Source organism: Pogoniulus pusillus, chromosome 17, assembly GCF_015220805.1.
Source record: "Pogoniulus pusillus isolate bPogPus1 chromosome 17, bPogPus1.pri, whole genome shotgun sequence".
NCBI classification, from domain to species: domain Eukaryota; kingdom Metazoa; phylum Chordata; class Aves; order Piciformes; family Lybiidae; genus Pogoniulus; species Pogoniulus pusillus.
The window spans coordinates 8,589,066-8,614,141 of NC_087280.1; the positions used below are offsets into that span (position 1 = coordinate 8,589,066).

Sequence of the window (25,076 nt, forward strand, 5' to 3'; positions counted from 1 at the left end):
TCCTCCCTTCAGGAGTGAAAGCAGAAAACCAGTGTGAATTCTAGAGGACAGAGTTTTAAGAATCTATGGAGAAGGACAGCCTAAAATGAGTACATTGAACCAAGACCCTGAAGTTTTGCCATGAAAATAGCTCAGGAGGATCACTGAGTAGGATGATCACCACCAATAACCACATATATACATATACATAGTAGGAGTTACTTTGATTTAATCAGATACATTCAATTCACAATAGTTAATCAGAAAAAACCTTCAGTTTTCAAGGATGGATATTTAGGAAGTGATGTATATCCAACCACTTATCTTTTGTGACAGGTAACCCATGCTTCAGAAGTCTAAAGTGGAGATGGCCTTCCTTGGGGAATTCCGATCTAGGACTAGGTCTGAGACCAGTTTCTAATTTTAATTACTGCTACCAAAATATAAATTACTCCCACAAAGCAGATTAAATCCTCTCACGTAGATTAGCAGCAGAAGGTCACTTTAAACCTTTTATAGACCTGGGCCTTGTGCTGATTTTGGCACAGCATAAGCATCTTGCTGGACAGTCTTTACAGGAATAAACTTTATCCAGGAAATACAAAAACATATGGTCAGATTAGTATTCTAAGTTAGGCTTTTAATATTGAGTACCATAAAAGTCAGGGAATTAGTTTAAAAGTAACTAGATACTGTTCACTAAAGAAACTGTGCAGAAGTAAACCTTTGTCTTTTTTAGTGTTGACCTTATATCACAGCTGTTGCCCTTTGTGATCGTATCTTCAGTTACTAAACCCCATCACTGATGAGTTGATTCTTTGCTGTTCAGCTAGTGACTCCAGTTTAGTAAGTTAAAACTACTTCAGTTAACATTTAGGCAATTTGGATATTGTTTTTAGTTTTCTAAATAATTAGTTTTATTAAATAATGGCTATATAAAATAAGTTATATTCTCACACATTAATTCAGCATTGAAGCTGCTACCTACCTATGCTTGCAGTAACATCTCATTTATTTTCAGTTAACTAGGCAAGATCATTAAGATCACATACGTTGAATTAGCAGGTCACTGCCTTATCTCACTACACTTGCCTAGGAGATAATCTGAAAGTCATATGAAAAAAAATTACACTTTCCACCCCCAGGTACCCAGTTTTGAATGTAATCACACCAGTGGTTGGTTTTGAACTTGTCTTCTGTATAGATTTTTCTCCTTTGAAATATGAATTTTTAATTGAGGCATACAGGTTTTATAAAATGGCTCAAATACTCATTTGTGTAAAAGCCACACAACAAAGTGAGAGCAAAAAGTCTTCACTTCTTACTCCATATTGGACAATTCATATTTGTCATACACATCATTTTCTTCTCCTGGCTCATTATCTGTGTGATGGATTTCAATTAAAACAATATAGGTCATTGCTCCAAGGACAGCTCCCAGCATGGGTGCAACTATAGGGACCCACCACCAGTTATTTCCAGCTCTGCAAGACGAAAAAAAAAAAAAGAGAGAAAGAGAGAACATGAATTATTTTCATTTGTTGCTGTAGTGAACACCCTGCTTTATCGTGAATAAATATGATGGCACTCACAACACTGTAGACCTTTCTATTTTGCCTTATGATTATGTGAATGGATGACACTGCCATCTGTCCTGCCCATGTTGCAATTGAAATGGTGACAACCACCAGACATGCTGGTGTGCTGTACTTGCTCCTTAGTAAATAAGGTCCCTTTACTTCTTGTCTGGCTTGGGGCACGGAATAGTTTGTGGAAAATGGTCTTCAGGCCTGCAACAGTATACAGTGCTCTTCTTGACAAGTATGACAGATTATAGTGAATTTTGAGTGTATTTGCCTTAAGGGATATAATAAAACACAGTGACTGTAAAGTAGATTATACTTGACCAGAGTGGCCAAGTTTCAGATTTCATGATGCAGCATCTTACGTCTGTTTATAATGTGGGGTCTTTCAGTATGAGGTAAATAAACATTCAGACGTTTCATACACATAAAAGTTAATCTTTTGTAGAATTATTGTGTTCGTTAAGAAAGTCCAGCACATAGGCTCCACTGAAATATTTGTATAATTGCTGGGATTTAATTTTAAATGTGTAGATCTATAAACATTGTTAAAGAAACAAATCCACCATTAAAGATATCAAATAATCAATAACAGCCTCTTTATGCGGAAGTCTTGGGTTGGTAGAATTGTTCTCCCTTTCCTGGATCTCCACATTCAGACAGTAAAATGTTGAGTACTGTGTTCAGAGCACAAACATTCCTAACTCTACATGAAGTTGTCTTGTTTCGATAGCATGCTGTAATAATTATGTGAGTCTGGAGTAAAAACCCAGCCACTTCAATTTCATGCATACAGAGAAGTAACTTAGTTTTTTTTATTCTCTGCTAGAAATATAAAGGGAGAAATTCATATGCGAGTGGAAGTTTACAGGGAGCTGCCAGGGGAATTTTTAAACTGTAAAGACACCTCTCAGTTGTATAGATCTATGCAGAAATGAACTTATGGTTAGATATCGACACAAGAGTTAATCTCAGAGTGTCCTATTGATTACTAGTCCTTGTTCAGAAGTGCCTTGGATATGCACGTTTTGCTTTCAGAATTATTTATGTTTTTCCCTGAGGATATAAAATGACAACTGATATTTTTATGTTGAGTTTATAGATCTGTTGGTTTTTGAGTGTCTGAATTTCTGGAACATGCATGGACTAAGGTTTTACTGAATTAATCAGCACAACAACATTTATATCAAGTATGTGCATGTATTCTTTTGTGTGTGCCCGTGTGTACACATCAGCATCTAATGAAGGTGTTTCTTGGCAGATTTCTCTCAGCTTGTTTCATGAACTGACATGCACCTCATTGGCTCCTGCATAATCTTCTCCAAATCATGACCTGTGTTTGCACAGCTGCTGTCACCTGCAGTTTAAACACACTCTGCTAAGGCAGTTGGTGTAAAACATTTGTAGAGGGTAATGCCAAAGCTGAAATAACATCAGGTCACATCAGGTTATGAATTTCCGTAATACTCAATCGTCTGTCACAGAAGCAAGATACTCGTTGTGAAGGCACAGATAGCTTCACTGAAGTAACCTTAGCTCCTTTATACCTTAGCTTCACCCCAGTTTTCAGTTTTGCTGCAAGCAAGAATGAAACATCCATCTCTCCCTTTGTCATCACCAGCTCTGGCTGTTGGGCAGATGAGGCAGCTGGCTGTGAAGGCCAGGACTGGTGAGTGGCGCTTCGGTTAACTGCAGAAATTGCCAGGAAACTACGGCATATAAACTACACGGACTGGGACCTTTGGCTCATTTTAGGCTTACTACTATCTTTTTCACCTAGCCAGCTGGTGTGGGACAGTGAGATAAGGCTGTTTGCTGTAAGAAGCGCCAGGATGATGCCGATATTCCCCAGTGCGGGAAGTGTCCGGCTGCCGTCTGCGCTCCGGAGGTACTACAGAATATTTCAGAGGCCAGCTCGCCGCCCAGATCCATGGTCCATGTGCCGACAAGAGGTGCATTTCCTGACCCTTCCCGAAATGCAGTTTCATTTGCTTCGGACGATGGCTCCCCTACGCGGATGCAGCGGCCACGAGGTGTCAGCGTTACCGCGTCGGCGGCGGCCAAGCTCTGCTAGCCCCAGCTCTCGCCGCGCTGCGGCCACGCTGCACCATCTACACTGCCGAGGTGGTCAAACAGCCTCAGCAAGGCTGCGGAAGAGCCCCCACTAAGCTTGCTGTGAAATAGTCTTCAAATGGTAGCGCGAAAACACTGCTCTGTAGAGCCGCTTTTCACTACTCTTTAGGCAGCACTCAAACACTGCTGACCCAGACTGCACAGTCACCTTGTGAGTTGCTCCAAAGTGCTACTTTCACCCTCACTCCAATAATTTTCGCTCTCTCTGCAGTGTTTCCAATTGTTCCATTTGTGCAGCACACTTCTCATGTCACTGGAGGTTTCAGGTATAAGTCCCAGTTCCTGGGCATGCCTTTTACTTAAGTATCTGCCTCCGGGTTGTGAATTCTAGTTAAACCGAGGCATTCAAGGATTAACTGACAACAGTTGTTGCTTCACTTGCACGTTATGCGTGCAAGACTGACTTGTGTCTTGCATATAATACCATCAGAGCATTAGAAGATTTAGGATCCCACCTACAGTCATTCAGACTTCTCCCACAGTCTGTAACTGATCTAGAGCTTCCATCTACCTAACAAAGCTCAAGTTCTTCCTGGATCTGTGCTGTAAATAGATGAGAACATATACCTGTATTATCATGCAGTTTATTTTTGGCTATATCTGTAGCCTTAGAACTGAAGGCAGGGAGAAAGCCTTTTCTTCTTCAATTTTTACATACCTGATGCTGCTGTAAATTTATCTGGGCAATGACCAGCAATGTCATGTATCTTTTTTTCCCTTTTCAATACATGCCCCCCCCCCCCCCCCCCCCCTTTTTTTTTTTTTTTTCCTTTTTAATACTTTCTCATATTAAAATTTCTTAGTATGCCAGAATACAATCAAGGCTTCCAAATATTTTCAGCAAATAGGCAGTTTCATAGTCTATTGGAGATTGCAGCACATGACACTGTAATTACCATCATAGTCAACAACTACTTCTAATGGCACAGTGGTAAGAGCTGCTTGAAAGGAAAAGTGTGGAGCTAATCTCAATGGAGAGCTGACCTCCTACCAAGAGCAGCCCAGAGCTGTGTTACATCAGAGCTTTAGGTTGGCCTGTGACATGACTGTGCCTCTTTCTTCTATGCTGTGCCTGGCTTTTTTTGTGTGTGAGAAAAAGCTTTGCTACTGCTTTTCTCTACTAAGGCATGTGATTTATGTAGATGGAAGTCATACTAAATAAATACAGATTATTTGTACATGTGAAGTAGCTAAAATGAAGTCTCTATTAACCAGGGCTCTCTAGTGGTCTGCAATACTTCTGGGGATTCCTACTTGTAAATAACTGGGAATAACTGGAAAAACAAACTAAAAAGTCTATCTCCTGATGACAGATTACTCTTACTTAGATACCCCAGAGCACCTCTTACACTGGTTATGGGTAAGCTGTGGATTTGATGTGCAAATAATTAGCTGTGCATTTGGCCAGCCAAGAGTGTGTGTGTGTGCGTGCGTGCACACATGCATGCACAGGGATTTGAGAGTCTGCTCTGAGATGTGGGAAAATGAAGAGAGCTCTCTTTCATTCACTCCTTCGCTCCCAGGCAGGAAGTCAGGCTTTTAGACTGTTGTGTCTTTCTGCAATAACTCAGTGGTAATAATAGGTTAAATCAATCTAATACCTCTCTGTTTTTTACAGCACCCAATAAATACTCCCAACTAACTCTCCCATGGTTCCTTTTTTTTTCTTCATTTTGTTTAAAAGCTGCAGTGTAAGAGAAGAAAGCACTCTTATGTTTTGAGTGACCTCTAAGAATCTGTAATATTTTGGGAAGGGTCTGCCTGAAACAATGATTGATATTAGAGATAATGCATGTTTGATTTGTCCTAGGAGCAGGAAATCCTTTTTAAAGCCTAGTTCCTAGAGAATGTCTGGCTTAAAGTGCATGAATGGCTTCTTGTGGTATGCAAAGAATTACCTATATGTATATAAAGTATGACTTGGTACCATGTTGAATCAGGATCTTACTTCCTTGGAATCAACTTTAGCCAAGAGCATTTTAGTTCAAATCCAGGCATACTTACGTGAATACTTCCATCCCCCATCCTGCAATGGCTGTGAAGAGCCTTGGGCCTAGATCCCTGGCCGGGTTCATGGCACAGCCGCTGTTCATTCCCAAGGAGCAAGTAATAACAATTATAAGAAGTCCTATTGCAATTGGCTCCAGGCCCTTTGGTACACTGTTATTTCTGGTGTCAAAAATAGCAAATACAACCACAAGAAGAACAGCTGTTGACATCACCTGGTCAATGGAAATAAAAGAGTATTGAATAAGTACATGCCAATTCCTTCAGTGATCAAGAGAGGCTATGGCAGGTCTGTGGACTGTGGTGGCTTAGAGCTGATAGTTAGATTTGTCACACTACAGAACAGCAAAATCTGGAGCTGGTGCCTCTCTGTTTCACAGTAATGAAGAGTTTTGGTATCTGTGCTGAAAGAAAAATAGAATAAATGTGCTGAGGACATTTGAAACTTAAAAATCTACAACAACCTGGTGTGGAAAGTGTAGAGGATTTAAATAGCATCTACTGTATGAGTTCTGACGCCTTGCTACCACATCAATTTAACAGTTCCATTTACTTCATTTGGGGTAATTTTGCTATGCCAACACAATTAGTTACATTGATATAAGTATTTTGTATCACTGTAGCTCAGGCTGATAAATTTGACTATACATGCATTCAGCTACTAAATAAAGTAAGGGGAGGGGGGGAGATGGGGATGGGGAGAGGGAAGTGACATCTGTAATGTCAAAACCGAGCAGATTCAAAATTAGGAATGACCTAAACTAAGGTTGCAGGTGTAACTGCAGCATGAACTCTGTATTACATATGGTAGCTGAGCTGATGAGGGAAATTTTCTTGGAATTGCTTTGACAGAAGTACTGATTTGCTTGAATCCAATGATTTGTAAATGTTGATTTTGTTAACCATTAACTTTGGGGGAACAACACACAAAAGTTTCAGTTACGTCGAAACATTACATTTCTATACTGATTTAAAGACACTTAGCTTTGGAAGTATTTTTAAATTGTTTTTATTTCCTCTGGTTTTATATTTGTTTTAAAGTATCAATGTGTAAGAAGATTTTATGGAGAAGTCTGTTGACAGAGCCAAAGATAAGAATTATCTCTCATAAAATTTCATAACAATGTTTGGATTTTTTTGAAGTGAGATTGCACAATCTTCAAGCCTTTACATAAGGAATTCCTGTGCTTCAACAGTCTCTAGTTTTTTGTAACCTACTTACAGAGTATTTCTTTCCTGTGTGACTGAAGAAGGAAACAAATTGATTAGAAGTGGGTAGAAGACACAAAACTTCATTTTTCAATGTTGGATGAGATTGGAGGGTAGATTGGAAATGGAGATCTTTTTTCCCAGCCTCATTAATTTGAAAAAATAACAATTAATACAAATTAAGAAGGTTGGAGAGGAGATGGATGGTAGCAGAAAACTCAGTTGTTCAAGATGTGTTAAACTGGCTGCTTAAGCATTACTTAAGGAATAACAGGTCCACAAAATGGGATGGATTTTGATGTAAATGGACACAGCTCAGCTGAAGTTTATGGAGAAACATTAATTTATGATGGGGAAAACCTCTTACATGTATTGCATTAAAGCTGTAGAGTGCAACAATTAATATGATGTATGTGAAAAGAACAACTTGAAATTGTTTTACTTGTAAAATACGACTGAACTTTGACCCCCACAAACAGCACTGCATCATCGTTGCTACTGAACGCAGTGACATATGACCAAAACAGTTAGATGCATCATACCTATTAGAGATCTGTGGGGTTTTTTTTTACTGTTTGGTTTTACAGTTTTCACTATATTTAATTTGTAGAACAAAGACAGCAAGACTTACCTGATCTACAAATCCATTTATGAGGGATAGATATGGAGCTGGATATGTTGCAAAGATATGTGCTGTTGCATTAGGTCCTGTAACTTCTAATGTTCCATTGCTAAACTCCATAAAGGCATCTACAGAAAAGAACCATAACTTGATTGCATGTCTCCATAAGCACTGGGTTTTCTATGACTAGAATGTAATAAGCCTGTGCACTTCACATTCTCAGCTGGAAGCGATCATTTTTCCTGTGAGTGTGGTTAACAGAGTGAAGGTGATGTGCTTACTAAGTGGTACCCTTCTGTCTCATCTCTCCTCCTGTGCCTTGTGAAGTACTCGTTTATCACAGCTTTCAACAGTGGGGCTTTTTCCCCTCTATTTGTTGCTTCAAAATCATGCCAAGGAGCATTTTCTACTTCTGAACAGTTACTTTATTCTCCAAGAAGTGCTGCATTTGGCATAATGCCCCCAAAAATATGTAATGTCTTGATTTTTGCATTGTTGTGGAATCCCCTATTCCACTTAGCAGCTGTGCAATGACTTCTTCTGGGAATGAACTCTCCTGAGCTACTATATTTAAATCTTTTAAATATATATTATTACTTCCGTGTCAGAATAATTTGCTGCTTTGGCAATACCTGAAATGTTAGAAATAGGAGAAGACTGATGAAGATGGACATAAATGAGAAATACTATGCCTTCATTTCACTAGTGGGTCCAGTGATGAGCTCATACTTGTGAGTAGAGAAACAGCTTCCCGACTCCCATTAACATTATGGTGAGGATTGTTAGTTTCTCCTTCAGACAAATCCGTTTCTCTTTTGCCACTGTTTTTTTGTAGCTTTGCTTAAGGACACCATATGGGTGCAGAGAATATTTAGTTAATTAATTTGGTCAGGTACTGTCATTTACAGTGTTGGATTATTTCACAGCATTTAACTCTTAAAGGGGAAAAAAAGAGATAAGGAAAAGAAAATTTCGCAGCTGTGATTTACTTTGTACCTTAAAAAGGCCTCAAGCTTAGCAGCATAGCAGATACATTCCCTCACTCTTTCAGGGACATCGCTTAGAATGAAAGCACCTAGTTCAAATACATGTGTATGGGGAAGACATTGAGCTCCTATGTCTCTTTTTCTCCCAGTGACTTTTTGGTGGACCTCAGTGATTACACAACACCTGCAGGAAGGAAAACATACAGGAGATGTTTGGGAATTAATAAGAACAAGAGGGATGCAAAAGTACTTAGCAGAGGGAGGGAGTGATATGAAAAAATCCTGCACGCCCTAATAACCAAAAGAAGCCTTCAAATCCAACCCTGTCACTAGGTTCCCTATCTTGGCCACCTGTTCTAATGCTACCCTTTGGCAGAAAACACATGCATTTTGATGTACTGCTGCATCCTAGCTACAGCGCTAATCCTTGTGTCTGGCATGAGGAGGAGTTAGATTCAGGCATAAATCCTGTTCTGGAATCCCACAGTGTCAGAATTTTAAACTTAAAAAATAAGCAAACAAAAAAAGTCCAAACCAAACACACAAAAAAAGGCTCACTTTCCAAGTCTCCCAACTGCAAACAAACAATCCAAAAAACCCATCAAACCCAGAACAGTTACCACAGTTCCTGAAGATTTTTCCATTTGTGATTACTATTAGTGCTGAGTACCTAGATGACATCCAACAGGCATTTCTACGTTTGTTTATCTCTCTGTTGCACCTAGATCAGCGTTGTCTGCAGACATAATGCCCATAAGAGGCTTTGGAGGAGATGGGTTAGGACAGTAGAAGCAGAGTTTTGGAGTAGGTGAATGAAGCAACTGATCAGACTTGAGGGGGTTCATCAAATCAGGGTCAGTTACTAAGGTTTTTTGGCTGTTGTGGTATACCATGCAAAAGCAACATGCCTCAAGGGTAAGGGTAATTTTTATTTTCTTTTTTCCACTTCTAATATGTGACCCCTTTATCAGTCTACCCAGAGGTCATTGCCTTGGGAGACCTACTTCTCCAGGGTGGTCTGAAGTTTAGTCAGGAGGGACTTGATCTCATATCCTGTAACTTCAATGAGCAGTGTTGATGATACTTGCCTACAGGCACTTGAATCAGGTCTTTAATGTTTCCAATTTGCTGGAAGATGAATAGCACTATATCCTGGCTATTAAGTAATTTAAAATCCTTACTGAGAAATATGTGATCTCAGGGTATCTGATTTCCCATGAATAATTTCTCTAAATTTCAAAACATTTCCTGGAGTATTGGTATTTCAGAAAAGTTGTAGGATATCTGGAACATTTGAGTTTGTTTTTTTTTTACTTTAAACTCTTTATGCTTTTCACATTCTTTATGGCTTTAGGTTCAGTCCTGACATTAGCCCTGTCTGAACAGTCCTCTGCCTGCCTGGCATTCACTGAAAAACTGGGGCCCTAGCAAATGCTGACCTCTAGTTTGTCCTGTGAGCATGGCTAAGGTGTACTCACCGTAATAAATCCCAAAGACAGCTGCTGCTCCAACGAATGCTCCCAGGAGTTGTGCTAATATGTAAATTGGTAATTTGCTCCATTTTAATCTTCCAGTCACGCACATGGCTAATGAAACGGCTGGGTTTATGTGACCACCTGAAAAATAAATCACTAAATAAGTCCTGTGGATGACACAGATACATGAGAATAGGTGAAGGATTTGTAAAAATGTAGGCACTTTTCAGCATCAGACTAGCACATGCTTTTCTAGATGTTGTTTTGTAATTAAATGCTGACTGCGCTTAAATTGAAACAAGTTGGATGAAATTAGAGTGGAATGAGAAAAGCCACCAAGATCCAGCTTCCCTTCTGGTGTGTGCAGACTGCAATTTACGAGACTGTTGTGTATAGACCTATAGAAAGCTTTTCTAGAAAAAGCCTAAGTCTACCTTATTGATTGTGGTGGGAGGCTCCATCATTCTGCAGGTACTCTCTTTCCTCAAGGACTTTGGCTTTTTATTTTTAAGAGAGGACTGAGGCAACAGAACATTCATTCAGTTTAGCAAGCATGTATTAAGATTAAGAAGTATTATTGGTTTGATCACATATCTTGAGGCAGATCTGGAGTACCCTGGATTTAAGTCATGATTATATTCCACTCTTGAACCCAGGATTACTTAGACACTCAGTTTTCATGAAGGTAAAATAAAACAATATTATGGCTATCCAGCTTCATGCTGACTATTGGTGATCTATGCCTAGACAAGATCTGTGAACAGCAGTGCTTAGTTTTTCATCACATGTTTTCATCAAGCTCTTACACACTCCAGAAAGGTCCATGATAAGGAAACCGATAAAGCAGCTGAGCTGAAACAGAATTCTATTTCCTGTGGAATTTCCTTCCTTTGTATTTAGCAGTAGCTACACCTAAGCTCACATGGGAAAGATTTCAGCAACACTGACATTCTCTCCAACAATTCCAGTTGCTAAAATATCTTTTAAGTCACATGCTAGTCACTTCCCTCGACATCTTTTATCAACATTTTTTAAAAGTGTTGAAAGCTTTTGGAAAACTTCATTTTTTACAATTATGTAACACTTAAGAGTTACAAATTGCCAAATAAACAGACTAAAAAGTAGTCAACAGTAAAAGTACAGCGAAGCCCAAATTTTGCAAGGACATAGCGGCTCCACTGCTTACCTTCCAGGTAAAGTCTCATGGCAGTTGCATGGTTGCCAGAAAAAATGGCCTTAGTTTTTTAATAAAATAACTAAAAGAGCATGACCTTTGTCTGTCAAAAGCTAGTGATGAAGAAAGAGCCTCTATGTACAGTTTCAGTGTTTGCACTTCAGGTCAGTGAGTCATTATCTTATGAAATCCAGGCACCTTTGATACATAATGAACTGACAAACACAGATAACAAGCTGGATAAAAACCTCCTTTGTATCATTTCCAAAATGCTGACTGAGTAGCACCAGTCTCGAATTAATTTTGAATTCTTTGCTGAAGGATTCAAATTCTTCAGTACAGAGAAAATAGATGGATGGCACCTTAGTTAACAGCCCTTCATCTGAATTTTGAGAAATTGTTATCTTGTCTTTTGTTCTTTACTCTGACTGGAATGAATAATTTTCCTTTCTTTCAACAGTTGATACTGTTCCCCACCTGTATATAATACTGGGCAATTATGATGGCCAGGACAAATCAGAATAGTATTAGAGATGTGTGATTGACATTAAATTTGGAAGCGAGAGTCATCTGTCATGCTGACAATAGAAGGGTTAAAAGATTCTTAGTTCTTGTGCCACTGGTATACTGGTTAAAAAGAAAAAGTCTGTTTCAGAGAGTGTGTTCCCCATTCTTTTGTGCCTGCAGTGATCACAGTCATGAATTTGTGTGAAATGTTATGTTGGAAAAAAGGTGGGAAATTATTTAGACATTGATGAAAATTAGATGTAAAAAAAAGCAGAAAGGGAACTGTTTTGTAGATGAAACAGCTCAAATTCACTAAGTGTGCCAAAGAGCCACAGAATTTACTAATACTCTGTATAGGAACTAATATTCTAAAGTAGTAATCATATGTTGGATAGTGACAGCCTGTTGAAATAATCTGTTCCTCTTCAACAGAGAAAATGCACTGCATGCAGAATCCTTTGCTGAGAGAAAAACACAGGAAGCACAGCACTGCATCATCTGCAACTGCTCTGCCCTGCTGGGACTGAACTATAATCTTGTGTATAATAGAGACAAATACCCCTTAAAGAAACAAATGCAGGACAGGTTAGTGGTGCTTGCTATAGCTAGATACATAATTTATACCATGACATGGGAGTAATTTAAAATTATAGCCTTAAACCCATAGCAATAGATGCTATATATATAAAAAAAATCACTTACCAGAAACCCCCCCAGATACATAAACTGCTGTGGTGACTGCCATTGCAAATCCAATGGCTATTGTCATGGTCCCACCATGGGCTCCTCGGCTGAGGACAGCCTGTCCCACACAGCCACATCCAAGTGCCTGTATTTTGAAAGAGGAAAAGTAAAATCATGAGTGTATCCATAAAATGTTATTGATTAGTTTGCAACTCCTGCTGCTGTCCAGGTATACCTGAAAATGTTGTTAAATACTCTAACAATGCTAGAATTTGAGATTAATGGCATGTGTTGCCTATGTTGCCTTTGCTGCAATGAACATTCACACTTTATTTTCCCCTGCTCTGTGACCAGGAAGGATGTCTGCTAATAAGGACCTCACTTTCAAACAGTGTTTGAGTACAATGATGGGATACACATCAGAACTTGGAGCCTAACCAAAATCTCACAGCCTTTACAAAAAATCTCTGTATCTGAAGGTGAAGAGCGAATCAATTCATAGAATCATAGAATCATCCAGGCCAGAAAGGACCTCCGAGATCATCAAGTCCAGCCATTAATTCTGTGGTGAGTTTTCAGTTCCAGATTATTGTTATAAGCAGTGACAAAGTTATTATAAATACTATGAAAGATACTTTAAAAATCTTTTAATGTATAATTATGGAACTCAGGAATGAGACAGCTGTATGGAGATTAAAGTGTTTATTACTGTTATGCTGCCTTGATATCACACATTGCTCTATCAAAATATTTGGCTGGCTCTGCAGCCAAAACAATTACTAAAGTGGGGATACCTGAATCATTCTCATTGGAGAATTCTCAATGGATTTAAGCTAGCTTCCATTTCATGCTGGTTCCCCTCAGAATGAAGTTCAGCAAAACATTTAAGTGTACGGTTAAGATCGTTCACTTCATTTCACTTCTAAAGCTTTTCCTTGGCTTGGATATCTCCTTATCTATGGAAAATATCCGTTGAGTAATATCTGTAGTCTGAATTTTTTTGCATTTCTGCAACTGTAAGTGTTCTGAATCATACAATTTTTGGGATGTGACTAGATTCATCTTGAGCAACCTTAATTACTTTGACATTAAATTGGATATATATTATATACACATTCCTCCTTTGATGATACATGGGAATGAGATGTTTTTCCTTCCTATAAAATCAATTTTAGCCAATGCCATTGGTTAATTTCCTTGCTTCATTTTAGTGTTCTTCCACTACTGTATGTCACCACTGACTATTGCAAATAATTCATCCCAACTATGCATCTCTCCTACTTTATAAACAGGCTGTGCCTAAGATTTGGTGGCAGAGATTTAACAAGCTAGTCCTGTTAGAATAGATGCAGTTTAAACAGGCAAAATCATATCTTTGTTTCCATTATTTCCCCAAGGCTTGTAGCTAATACCAAAATGTGAAAAGCCATCCATACAAGTATATTCTTAACCAGCTCTGCAATGCTGGCAGAGTTTGTGTTGTGAAAATGCCCTGGTACTGTGTCATATACTGAGGTGCAGTTCTTCCCTTGTGGTTATAAACCTGCAAGCAAGCAAAACAATGACTGGTGCCAAAGCGTTATAGCTGTCAGGTTATGCAAGGGTAGGGTGGTGTTAGATAGCAGTAGTTTATTGGACTGTATAATTCAAAGTTACAAGATATATTACAAGCTGCAGTCAACTGCTGTGCAGAGGATGACATAAGCTTATGTTAGGCATTCTCTCATTGCCATCAGTATCATGCACCTAGCATTTCAAATGGAAAGCACAAGTGCACATACAGATATAAACCCAAAATACACATTAGTGGTTTGCAGATTAAATTCCATGGATTTTTTTAAAGCTTCATATGAGATAATTCTACTCATCATGTATTTATATGTTTAACATGGAAAGTATGTGTATGCTGGAATTTATAGAGTTTAAGATTTGGGCACAAATCTAGAAGAGATGGATTCAGCATGCTGTAGCCTTCATTTTCCAGACTTCTCAAAGGGAGTGTTACAGAAATTGCACCAAGTGAGATTTTGTGAAAGACCTTCCTCAGACAAGTTCAGTAGGTTGGCCTGGGACCCTGTGTATATACACTATTTTGCAGTTTTGATTCAGGCAAGCAGTTAGAGCTACAATTTTGTACTTGTGTTCTGAAGTGGCACAGGCAAAACTTTGCAAATTCACAGAAAAGGCCCTTTCTTTAAGGAGGATGAAAAAAAAAGAGAACAGGGGTTGGATATGAGTATAGAAAATTATAAGGTACAGTAAGCACATCTGTGTCTATCAATGACAAATTCAGAAGAGGAAAGGAAAGAACAACAGCAGGCTGTTCCCCAATTACTAGAATTGAAGAGAATGATACATAGCTGTGTAGTAGCCCTCTTTCATAATAACTTCTGCTCTGCATGTCATAGGGAAATACACAACTCCAGACACACAGATTTTGTTACCTAGTCTCTGAAAACTCTATTTACAAACGAGAAAACAAGCCACTTTGAACACTGCTCCACTGGTATCTTGCTCAGTGGACTGGTTAAATGAATACTGCTCATGTATACCCAGTGAACACTATTGCAGTCATAGATCAGTGTGTGCCCATTCTGGGATGGGGAAACTGGGAACTGAACCTGCAAATGTGAACCATGACATGGTAGTATTTTCTCCATCTGCTGTCATTTTAAGAAAGACAGAAAAAAAGATTTCTCATACCTACTAGAGCTGGGTTGACATAACTGGAAATTATCACCTGGTCATGTAATTACATGAGCAGCAATTTAATACCCTGTGAATCTTTGCTTGAATGAGTTAAGACCAACTAGATCATCAGCTTGCAACTAAATATTCTAAGTTTCTATGCCAAGCTCAACTATCAGCTGTGCCTATGCAAGCTCATTGATTAAAACACAAGGAGTTGATGGGAGCTTAATTTGCTCCCATACAGCCAGATGTCTTTACCTTGTCTTATCTTATGTTACCAGGTTTTCATCATAGCATTTGTCTATAGCCTGATGTGCTTAAATTTACTGGAGTGGCTTCAGTACTGACTTTTTGTTCACAAAGTAATTAGATTACTGTGTAAATAACACTTTTGGGTGTGGAATAGCTGTGTGTGTATTCTCTGCCAAAAAAACTTCCTTCATAGACATGAGATACTTCTCTTTGTCTTGGGTAACAAGGCTAATGTTGGGAAAGTAAAATGACTGGCCTCCAATGAGCATAATGTCTTCTTACTCCTGCAAAACTTTATCCCACTCATGAAAAAGCCCAAATACCATTTTGCTTCTATCTTTTGCAAATGCTTGTTATGGAAGTTTTCAGTGTAAGTAGGATTTCCTGTAAGATCTGAATCCAGAATTTTAGGGAATCTACTTTTTTGCATGGCCTTTAAAGCTTTAGACATCTTAAAGCATAATGCTTGTATAAAAAGTCCCCTTCCTACTGAACAGATCTAGTGGTAATGTGCATTCATAGACTTACACTCTTACTGCAACACTAAAAGTGCAGCCAAGTCTCCAGCTTTTAAGGAGTGCGGAGACAAAGACATGGTTTGTTGTATCTTGTACATCACCTGCTGCCAAGCCATGGTGAGTTACATACCTATATTTGGTTCCACAGATGTTCCTGTGGGCATTGAATATAGCCTCAGTGGCCACACAACTGACAATGTTCTACATGAATACAAAAATCCAGTGTGCTGCAAGGAATACAGCATCAGCAGTTAAAAAAGAGCAAATAAATTATAAATCTGTAAACTTTCAATCAAGAAATATTAGAAAAACAACTTAAAATGTCTATTTTAGTCAGTTTTCAGGACAGAGCCATACCTGAATAACCTTAGCTCATTATGAATAATCCCCAAGGACTGCTCCATCAATTCACAATTTTCTGTGTGAATGATTTAAGTAAGACAGCAACCCTGTGCCTTTCCCACACCACTCATCCCTCTACGTTCTTCTGCCATTCTCCCGAGACCCATTTCCTGATAGTCTGCAATTTGTCTGCTCCCCTTTTCCAGACTGGAGAGATCTGCAGTACTGCTCTGGATTCTGCTGCACTCTTGCACAGTGCTGTGAAGGGGCAGGCTCTTAGGAGCAGGGCAGTATATTAGACTCAAGCAATGTGCTTGCTGTGAATGTCTTTTGTCCTAAATTCACCTCTTTTGAGTGTGCAGAAGCAGAACAATATTGCTGGGAAACTCAAGCATGTGAGAGCAAGCCTTGGTATTTCACTTCTTAAACTCCCCATGCCTTCTTCAAGCAGTCAGACTTAGCACTGCATATTTAGGCCTCTAAAAACAGGGATACAGGCAGCAAGTAGTCTGAGGGTTGGGAGAAGTGGCTGCATTTACCCTTTACTGGGAATAGGAATCTTTTCAACCAAAATTGCCCATGAAAACCTTAGAAGGTTGTTTGTGGTTTATTGTAGACTTGTAGAGTCCTCCTGCCCCCTGTTAATATTTCTATATATGGTTAGAGTGTTGGTTATAAAAATAGTAAATTAACTTTTCAGATAGGAGGCTGATGAGTAAATTGGTATTCTTCTAGTCGCCTTTAATTGGGACTGCATCTTAGAACTTGGTTTCATTTCCAATCTCTATTTACAAAGCAAGTCTGCTTAAGAATTTATCTATTGCATTACATAACAAGGTGTTTTGTAATGGATTAGAAACTCCTTCCACACAGAGTTTATTTTTGCTCTGTTTTGCTCTGTACGTAGGATTTTAATTCAGACGGGGCTCCTAAGCACTCTTTCAATAGGGATAGTAAAGCAAACAGCAACAAAGCCACTTGTCTTAGTTCTATTAAAATTCAGAGCATTAGCTCTGCAAAAGTTCAAGTTGCAAGTTGCAGTCCTTTTCTTCCAGGAAAGAGCAATCTTCATCTAATTTAATTTTTACTATTTGCTTTTTTTTTTTTCCCATTTGGTTGTTGTTTTTTTTTTGTTTGGGGTTGTTTTTTTGTTTTTGTTTTTTTTTTTTTGGTTAAATCAGATAGTACTTCAGAGTTTTTAAGGTGAGATAAAAATATAGCTTACAGTAAAGTAGTTTTTAAATACTTTAAAAGCACATGGCTCTTCTTAATTACATATTCTGGTGGGGGTGAGACGGATTTCTGTATGATATGATTTAATCAAACTTGGAGTAATAAAAGTATCACTATATCCCTTCTCATGATGATCTTCTGAGACACAACCAATATCCTCTTGGGTTCAAATGGATTTCCCTTTTTTTTTTTCCAGACTTGCTATCTAATAAAATAAAGCTTTAGGGAGGAAAAAACACACCCTTATCATTTAATTAAATAGTATTGGCATAAGCCTTCAAATTACTGCTATTTTGAAACCATTGTTGCAATGACAGAAAGCATTACTAGTTGGAAACATGAATGTACATTTAATAAAGCCTTGGATGAATTGTGTATATTAATCTTTTAAAGCATATGAAGATCTGGTTCAAATTGTTCTGTGGGAAAAAATACAGTGAAAATATTGAGGAGCAGACTATGCTGTTTTATATAAACTGAGGCTTTAAATTTTTTATTATTGTTTTTGCTCATGTAATAGAAGAAAATTAAAAGTTTGAACTCACCTAGAGAGAATGAGAAGGTCTACATTCTCTCATATTTTATTATGATTAATATTGAATTTTTCACCCTAAATGCTAAAATGCTTTTCTTTCCTGAATTATATAGGGCAACTGGCTTGAAGCAGTTTCTTCAGAGAAGATTTTATTTTTTTTTGCTAATGAAAGAAAGGCAGAGAAACATTTCATATTCTGGCACAAACTTTTAGGAGTGAGACATGGCTCTTTGCAAAGGGGCAAGGAAATAAAGCTAGGCAAGAGAATAAAATTTTACCTAGTAGCTTCTGGAGGAGAAAAAAGAGCTTATATAGGTGCTGCTTCCCTCTGAGGTTACTGATTTATTCTTAAGATGAAATGCACTTCTCTGCTTTGCTTCCTACACCAACTGAAGCAATTAAAATATTTCTAGACTCTTAAAATGTTTTTAGCCCATGCAATGGTGCTCAAAGAACTGTTACCATTCAGAGAGAGCACAGGAGTAGGCATTGCAGTTTCTGAGAAAGAAGGTGTTCTGTCCTCTTAGGAGTGAGTATAAGGGTGCATGTATCTTTTAGTTTACTCTTTGCTTTGGGTGCAAGAACATGGTGGCTGGATCTTTGTTGGGCCTTCATAGTGGGAAGTACATGGTTATAAGTAATTAAAGTCTGAGTATTGTTCTTTTCCTGAGCTGTTTTCTGTTAGGAAAAAGAAAAAAAAATAAAATGCATTTAAAAGTAAAGAAACCTTTGAGGAATGGGTTAGTGGAACTGAGATAAGTTTGCCTTCAAACTAGACCACGGCTTGGAGAGCTGACTAGAATTCACTTTTAGCTAGAATAGTTTGTTCAAGTGTTGATACCACAAAGATATGAACTAACTTTTATTATTTTTTATCCTGGTTTTCAGTTGTGACAATCACCTTTATTTAGTGAAACTTTTCAAAAAACATCCTCTAAATTTGTGTCTTTACAACACAAATTAAACAATTCAAGTTTTACACTTGCAGTTGAATGTTGGATAGATGCAAGTCTTTTGTGAGGCTCAGTGGGAGCACCTTCACTTCAGTCCCGCAGATATAAACTTCCTGGGAAAGAGTGTTGTCTACAGGTCTTGGAAAATTAAGTTCAGCTTACTGGAACCTCTTGGTTAAATGAGTTATGTGTTGGGGCTGATGTTGCAAAGATGCAAATTAACTCTTTTCATAAAACACAGAATATCCAAGTCACCTGAAAGTCTAAAATGTCATAAACTGGAAAACTTCTGTTTGTATTGAAAACAAAAGATTTCCTGTGACTTCAGATTTTTTTTTTCTCTAATAAACATGTTTTGATAAATGAACAATTAGATAACCTTCCTTTCAATTATTTCACAGTGCTGAGTACTCAGCTGAATTAAAGGATGACTTCAGGGAAACAGAAGTGTTGTGTAGAAAACAAAATGGATTTTGTTAATAATAAATGTATAGAAATAATGCCAGTGTGCAAGAACACCTCTTTAACCTCAACAAGACAACCTTTTTTTGATGAGCAGTAGGTAGCTAGCCTTCCTTCTGATGGGTTGGGTGTTTTGCAGCATGAGGTGTCCTGAATTCAATTCATACTTGTGCACAGTATCCTCTATGCACAAACGTTTGTTTCAGTTTTGCAAGAGGCACCCACCTCCAGTTGGAGACCAAGCTTTGGGTAGTAGTATATGCCACTCTGTTTGTTTTATAAAAATCACCTAAGAGGTGAAGTGCAGTGTTTTCTCAGCTTGATGGAACCTTACAAAGAATATACTATGTAGATCAAGACAGTAACCAAAATGTCAGCATAACCAAAGTCACATGAAATTTGGATTTGGTTATGGACTGTACATTTTGGTTCTTCTGCCCCAGTTCTTGTTACACAGTGTAATTAGAGAAGTGGTTCTATGCCTTGGAGAATTCAAGGGTTGATACAGAAAGAAATACGTTTCCCCATCAGAATACATCTAAGAGTACAGTATTGCCTAATCACCATCAGGATTACACAGAGAGGTGATAATGGCAGCTGCTCTGTATACCATTGGACCCATCTATACAGTAAGGTGCTTCCAGGTTCTTGAGGATTCAGTGAGAAACACTGAATGCTGAGGATGAAATTTGCTGCTGTGATAAGCAGAGAGAGGGACTCATTCAAGTTGTGTCTGCATTATGAAGTCATACAGGGCAAGCAGATGGGTCAGAGAACCTGACTGTGGACATCTCAGGAGGAGTATCTCCAGTCTGACCATTAATTAGCACATCTGTTGTGATTCTGGAACTCACCTTCCACATTGGTTTAATGTGAAAAGCATTTTGTTTACGTGCTCTGAGACTAGCAAGGCAAACCACAGCATATTAGGTAGGGATGACCAAGAGATGTTATCCAAATCTAATTAATTTCCAAGGCTGCTTGTCTCAAATCTGCTCAACATCACAGGCAGATCCCTTCTAACCCCAGGTGAAGGCTTGTTTTTTGCCTGATGTGCAATTTCACTTTGTGCATTTTCCAGTTTGGCAAATAGCGTTGCAAGACTTGATATGGTAGTTTAAGTTCTTAATAATATGTAGTCTGTGACGTTGTTGGCCAGAAAAACAGAAGGAGGTTTGTTTGGAGGGACACAATTTCACCCAGCTAACTGCTAGAGGTGCTAGGTTGGTCACAAGTTAAGGTTCAGTCATTTAGAATTTAATTCCAGATAGAGCCTGCAAGCAATAGAAACATTTGTCTCTGCTTTGCTCACTGGTGCAGGTGCTGCTCACAAGCTGTAAAACCCACCATGGTCATATGGAATGGCTTTCAGCAAAGATCTGGATTAACTGTGCTGTAGGTGGTCAGCTCTCATCTCACTTTCACTTTGTAACAGGATTAAGGCATAGGGATCTTTAAGGTCCCTTCCAACGTAAACCATTCTATGAATAAGATGGTGGAAGAAAATTATCACTACTTTCACATACGTAGTGTCTGTTTTGCAAGGGTTTCTGCCCTCTGACTTACCAGGGTGCCCCTCTCATTAGCTCAAATTTAAGTTAGGGGTTTAATATTTATCTGTTCTTAAAGAGAAACTACTTACTAGCTGACATAGCCTAAATGCAATAGCAATAAATAACAGCAGAAAATGCAGTTAACTTGCATCATCTACACATAAATTGAAGTATCCAAACAGTGAGAAAGCTGCAGCTTAATCCATGGGAGCCTCTTCTCTGCTTTAAGATAAGGTTGGAACTAGAAAGCTCATACAGAATTGAGAAACTCAGATTATCAACAATTTTGTAGCTTCATTTCCTACAATGTTCATATGGTGAATGTAGTAGAAAATGAGGTTTGGGTTTGCATTTCCTTCTGGTCTCGTGCAGTAGGACATTAAATAGCATTTGTGGTCTAATCTGCACTATAATACATCTTCTTCACTTGCTTAATTGTATTAATGGAAAGAGGAGGAGAATCGTGTGGACAGAGTACTGGAAGTCAGGTGATCTGGGTTATATTCAGAGTTCTGCCACAGGCTTCCATTGCCATCTGCCGTAATCAGGTTTGCTAATATATAAAATGAAGATAATGACATTTCCCCTCCTTATCAGCATGTTGTGACACTTAATTAATGTTTGTAAAGTGCTTTGTGCTCCTTGCTTCTAAATGTGCTCTTTATTGTAATAATGTCTTATGGATGGTATTAAATTTGAGAATAATGTTACTTTAGTGCCTGTGCACTTCAGTTGGCTGAATTGTGGTGAAGACCATTATTTTCAAGTATTTTATGAGCTACTGGAATTTTTTAGATTACTTACTTGAAATTTAGCTAATACAGTTAGAGTTATAAAATATACTATGTCAGTACTAGCCCTGCTTCTTATTTTTTCCTGTCATTTCACTATGATGAATTATCTAGCAATGAGCGAGCCTATTTTATTCAGACTAAAAGGAGAAAAAAAAAAGTTTGGCATAAATACTCCAGCTGCTTGACTTCCAGCTCTACTACTGAACCTATTCTCTACCCTGCTAAATCACAGGGTAGTGCTTTGTGCCCTAGTGAGTGCAAAAAGCAGAGAAAAACTGAGCAAGAAATTAAGAAAAAAAATATGGGGATATATGAAAATAGTAAGTTTTGATATTTATTAAACTATAGCAGTACTACACAACCAAGCAACTATGTAATTCATGCAGTAGAGTTAAAACCAAAACAAAACCTAGTTCAACTTAGAAAATCTCTGAAGGCTTGGTAATGCAACTCCCAAAATAATCACCACAGATCACAGCTAAATTTCTATATTGCACAGAAATAACTCAGCTGAAATTCTCTTAATGTGCCATACAGTATGTTTGTAAAAGCAAATTAAAGTTGTTCACAGAAGTCAAATAAACTGCTGATTAAAAAGCAACAACAAAAACAAACACCCACAAAACAAAAGCAAGAGTATTATTACTGTTCATTGCCCATATCTGGATTTTTCAGAATGTTCTCTGAAATTCTGCTCCTACATGAAATCAGACAGTTGTAACACATGAAGCTATTTCTATAATAGCCAGTGATAATTGTATTAAGTGAAGAAAGGAATTACAAACTTACCAGAAATAGAACTTACTCATTCAAGGCTGTAACCACACTGCTGGTACAGTACAAGAAAAAGCAAATGTGTCCCCTTACAAACACTGTCCAACATTAGATCAGTAGGAAGAAAAGAAAGCTGCTCACACTTACTATCAATATAAAAGTTCCCAAGAATTCTGAGAGGGCTTCTTTAACCAAGCTGTTCTTCAAGGCAAATTTCTCCTTTAAGCTCCTTTTGCTTTTCCGGCTCATTTTGGCTTCCTCTATTGCTCTGGTGCCCTAGTTAGAAATACACACAAAATTTGTTCTGTATTTGTTGCTGCTTCAGCTGAACTTTGACACTTTTACTCATACATTGAAATATGAGATTTCATCTTGTGCAGCCAGTGAAATCATCTGACTGCAGGCATTGACAGAACTAACTCAGCGTGCCCTAACAATTCATCCTGAGTTTTCCATCCTGTGTCTTCTGAGTACACGTCTATTTACACTGATTAGATAATACCAGTAAGTTCACAATCAGAACCCCCTTTTTTTTTTGAGAATGGATTAATCATTACCTTTCCTGCTATGTTACTTTTTAAAATTTGTTTTCTACTGGTAAAAATAATAAAATGTCATTCCTGTCACCCTGATTAAAAAGAAAAGGGATAAAAAAAGAAACCACAAAGTAAGGAAACAAAATATGGTTGAAAAGTTCTCACTGACCTAGTTTGGGATTTAAACGATGCTACTATTGGCTAGGCAAAAACTTTTCAAGGGGAGATTGTAAAAGAGAATGAATGCTTGTGAGAATGCCTTGCTCTGCCCTGGAAATAAAAGCTTCTATCTTGTCACTTCTGAGGGATTTCAGCAAACAAGAAGGAATCTTACCTTGGTGTAGCATGTTGAATTTGCATATTCACCCACAGTACTCTTTTTGGATTAAATTCCTTGCTCTCCAGTGACCCACCCTATTTACAAAAGAGTGACGAGGCAGAATAAATTAGGAACGTTTAATGAAATCTGCTTTGGTCCAGTGGCTCCCTATATAGGGACTATATAGGGCTTAGACAAGTGAGGCACTGAGTGGCTGTATGTGTCCAGTACGTTTAGCTTAAAAGTGCATAGGTGCTGTACATTTGAAGCATTATAATAGGAGTTGAGCCTCCTGGAGAACACTATTGCAGTCCTCGTCTCGTAAGCATCTTGAATAATGTTATCATATGTGATACTGTTGTGTAACCATCTAGCTGACTTACCAAAATTTCTGTCGTTGACTTGACACCATAGCCTTAGCTCAGTTCTGGTAGATTATTTTGGCATGTGTTGTAGGTGCTCAGTGCTTTGGTTTCACCCTGGTGTTAAATATGTTTGGGTCTGTTGACACTGTTGTCTGCTGCAAATAGGACAGGAGTAGGCAAACTGGCCATTTCTTTTATCCAATCAGTGCTCTTTCTTGCCTCAAGATAGGATCTGCTGCATGTTCCCAGGATCTGTAGTTACCTTACCACCACTAGTTCCATCCCTTAACCACCCAGTTCAATTAATCCTTAATTGTTTTTCTGTGTTATTTTACTCACCTTTTTCTACCTCTGCGTTCAAATACCACTCTGCCTTTAGCTAATTCAGAAAATGCTGGCCTGTGTACATGTGGATGTGTAGCTGACAAATTATGAGATGACTGCACTGGTGCTGCATGAGTGAGGGTGAGCACCTGTGCAGGCACACTGTTGTAGAAGTGCTGCAGGTCCTGTACTGCGGGTCTGCATTCACACAGACAGCTGGGAGATGCCTCCGAGAAGCCCCTGAAAACAGCTTGTGTACAGCAGTTTGAAAACCTTTACCCTACACCACTGCAAACAAAGATATTATTCAGACCTTCATTATCACAGCATGCTTAAGTATATGTTTATTGTGTCTGTGAGAGGAGTCTTTCAGAATTATGTATACAGAGGAACAGAGAGGATGCTAGGGAAGCCAGTCATTACAACAGGAATGAGACAAACTACTTCCTTTCTTCCAGGAAAATCATAACTAAATAACTAACTAACTAAATAAATTTATGAAAGCAATTTTTAATTGTCCATAGCAATTCTTTCTTTCAAACAGATGCAGGTCTCCCTCACAAAGTAGTATGCAGAGATCTCTTAGTTTAGTCTCATAGCAGATGTGAACACATTAACATTATTTGTCAGCTAACAAGAGGGCAATAACAAGTCAGAGATAGAAATCTCTACTCATTTGTCCAGACCATTTGCCTTATTTATAACAATTTCCTGTTTTTACAGGATGGAGAATTGACACAAATATGTCTATTTTGCCTTTTTCCCCTCTTCAATACTTTATACTAATCATATGATTTAACTTCATTACTTTGATCTGTGGTGTTTACTCCAAAGGTCCTCTTGAGCTCCATAACAAGATTCAGGCAGATGTTCTCAGAAAATATAGAACAGAGTACCTGGGGAATGATTGCTCCTTTGGTAAATCCTTCCAACTTTCGATGACTGGCGATTTAAAGCCAGTGCTACACTTTGGAAGAATTTTCAAATAGAAAAGGAAGCAGCCCAGAAAATTCTCCTTTTGCTCTAGTTAAAAAGAGGGTCTAAAGACCTTTCCCAAATCTAACAA

At 38.2% G+C, this 25,076-nt stretch overlaps 1 protein-coding gene across 3 annotated transcripts; it reads right to left on the reverse strand.

Moving 5' to 3' along the window:
* Positions 1 to 191: 191 nt before the first annotated feature.
* Positions 192 to 23,100, reverse strand: AQP9 (aquaporin 9). Of its 3 annotated transcripts, XM_064157521.1 has the most exons (7): positions 23,024 to 23,100; positions 22,614 to 22,742; positions 12,378 to 12,504; positions 9,998 to 10,135; positions 7,543 to 7,661; positions 5,700 to 5,917; positions 192 to 1,463 (listed from the first exon to the last, which is right to left on the reverse strand). In XM_064157521.1, the coding sequence occupies exons 2-7, from the start codon at positions 22,713 to 22,715 to the stop codon at positions 1,301 to 1,303; spliced, it is 867 nt and encodes a 288-aa protein (XP_064013591.1). In that variant the 5' UTR covers positions 22,716 to 22,742; positions 23,024 to 23,100; the 3' UTR covers positions 192 to 1,300. The 3 variants fall into 3 exon arrangements, with proteins under 3 accessions (XP_064013591.1, XP_064013590.1, XP_064013592.1); XM_064157520.1 differs by lacking the exon at positions 23,024 to 23,100 and having other exon boundaries at positions 22,614 to 22,893; XM_064157522.1 differs by lacking the exons at positions 22,614 to 22,742; positions 23,024 to 23,100 and adding an exon at positions 22,482 to 22,555.
* Between the last annotated feature and the right edge of the window lie 1,976 nt (positions 23,101 to 25,076).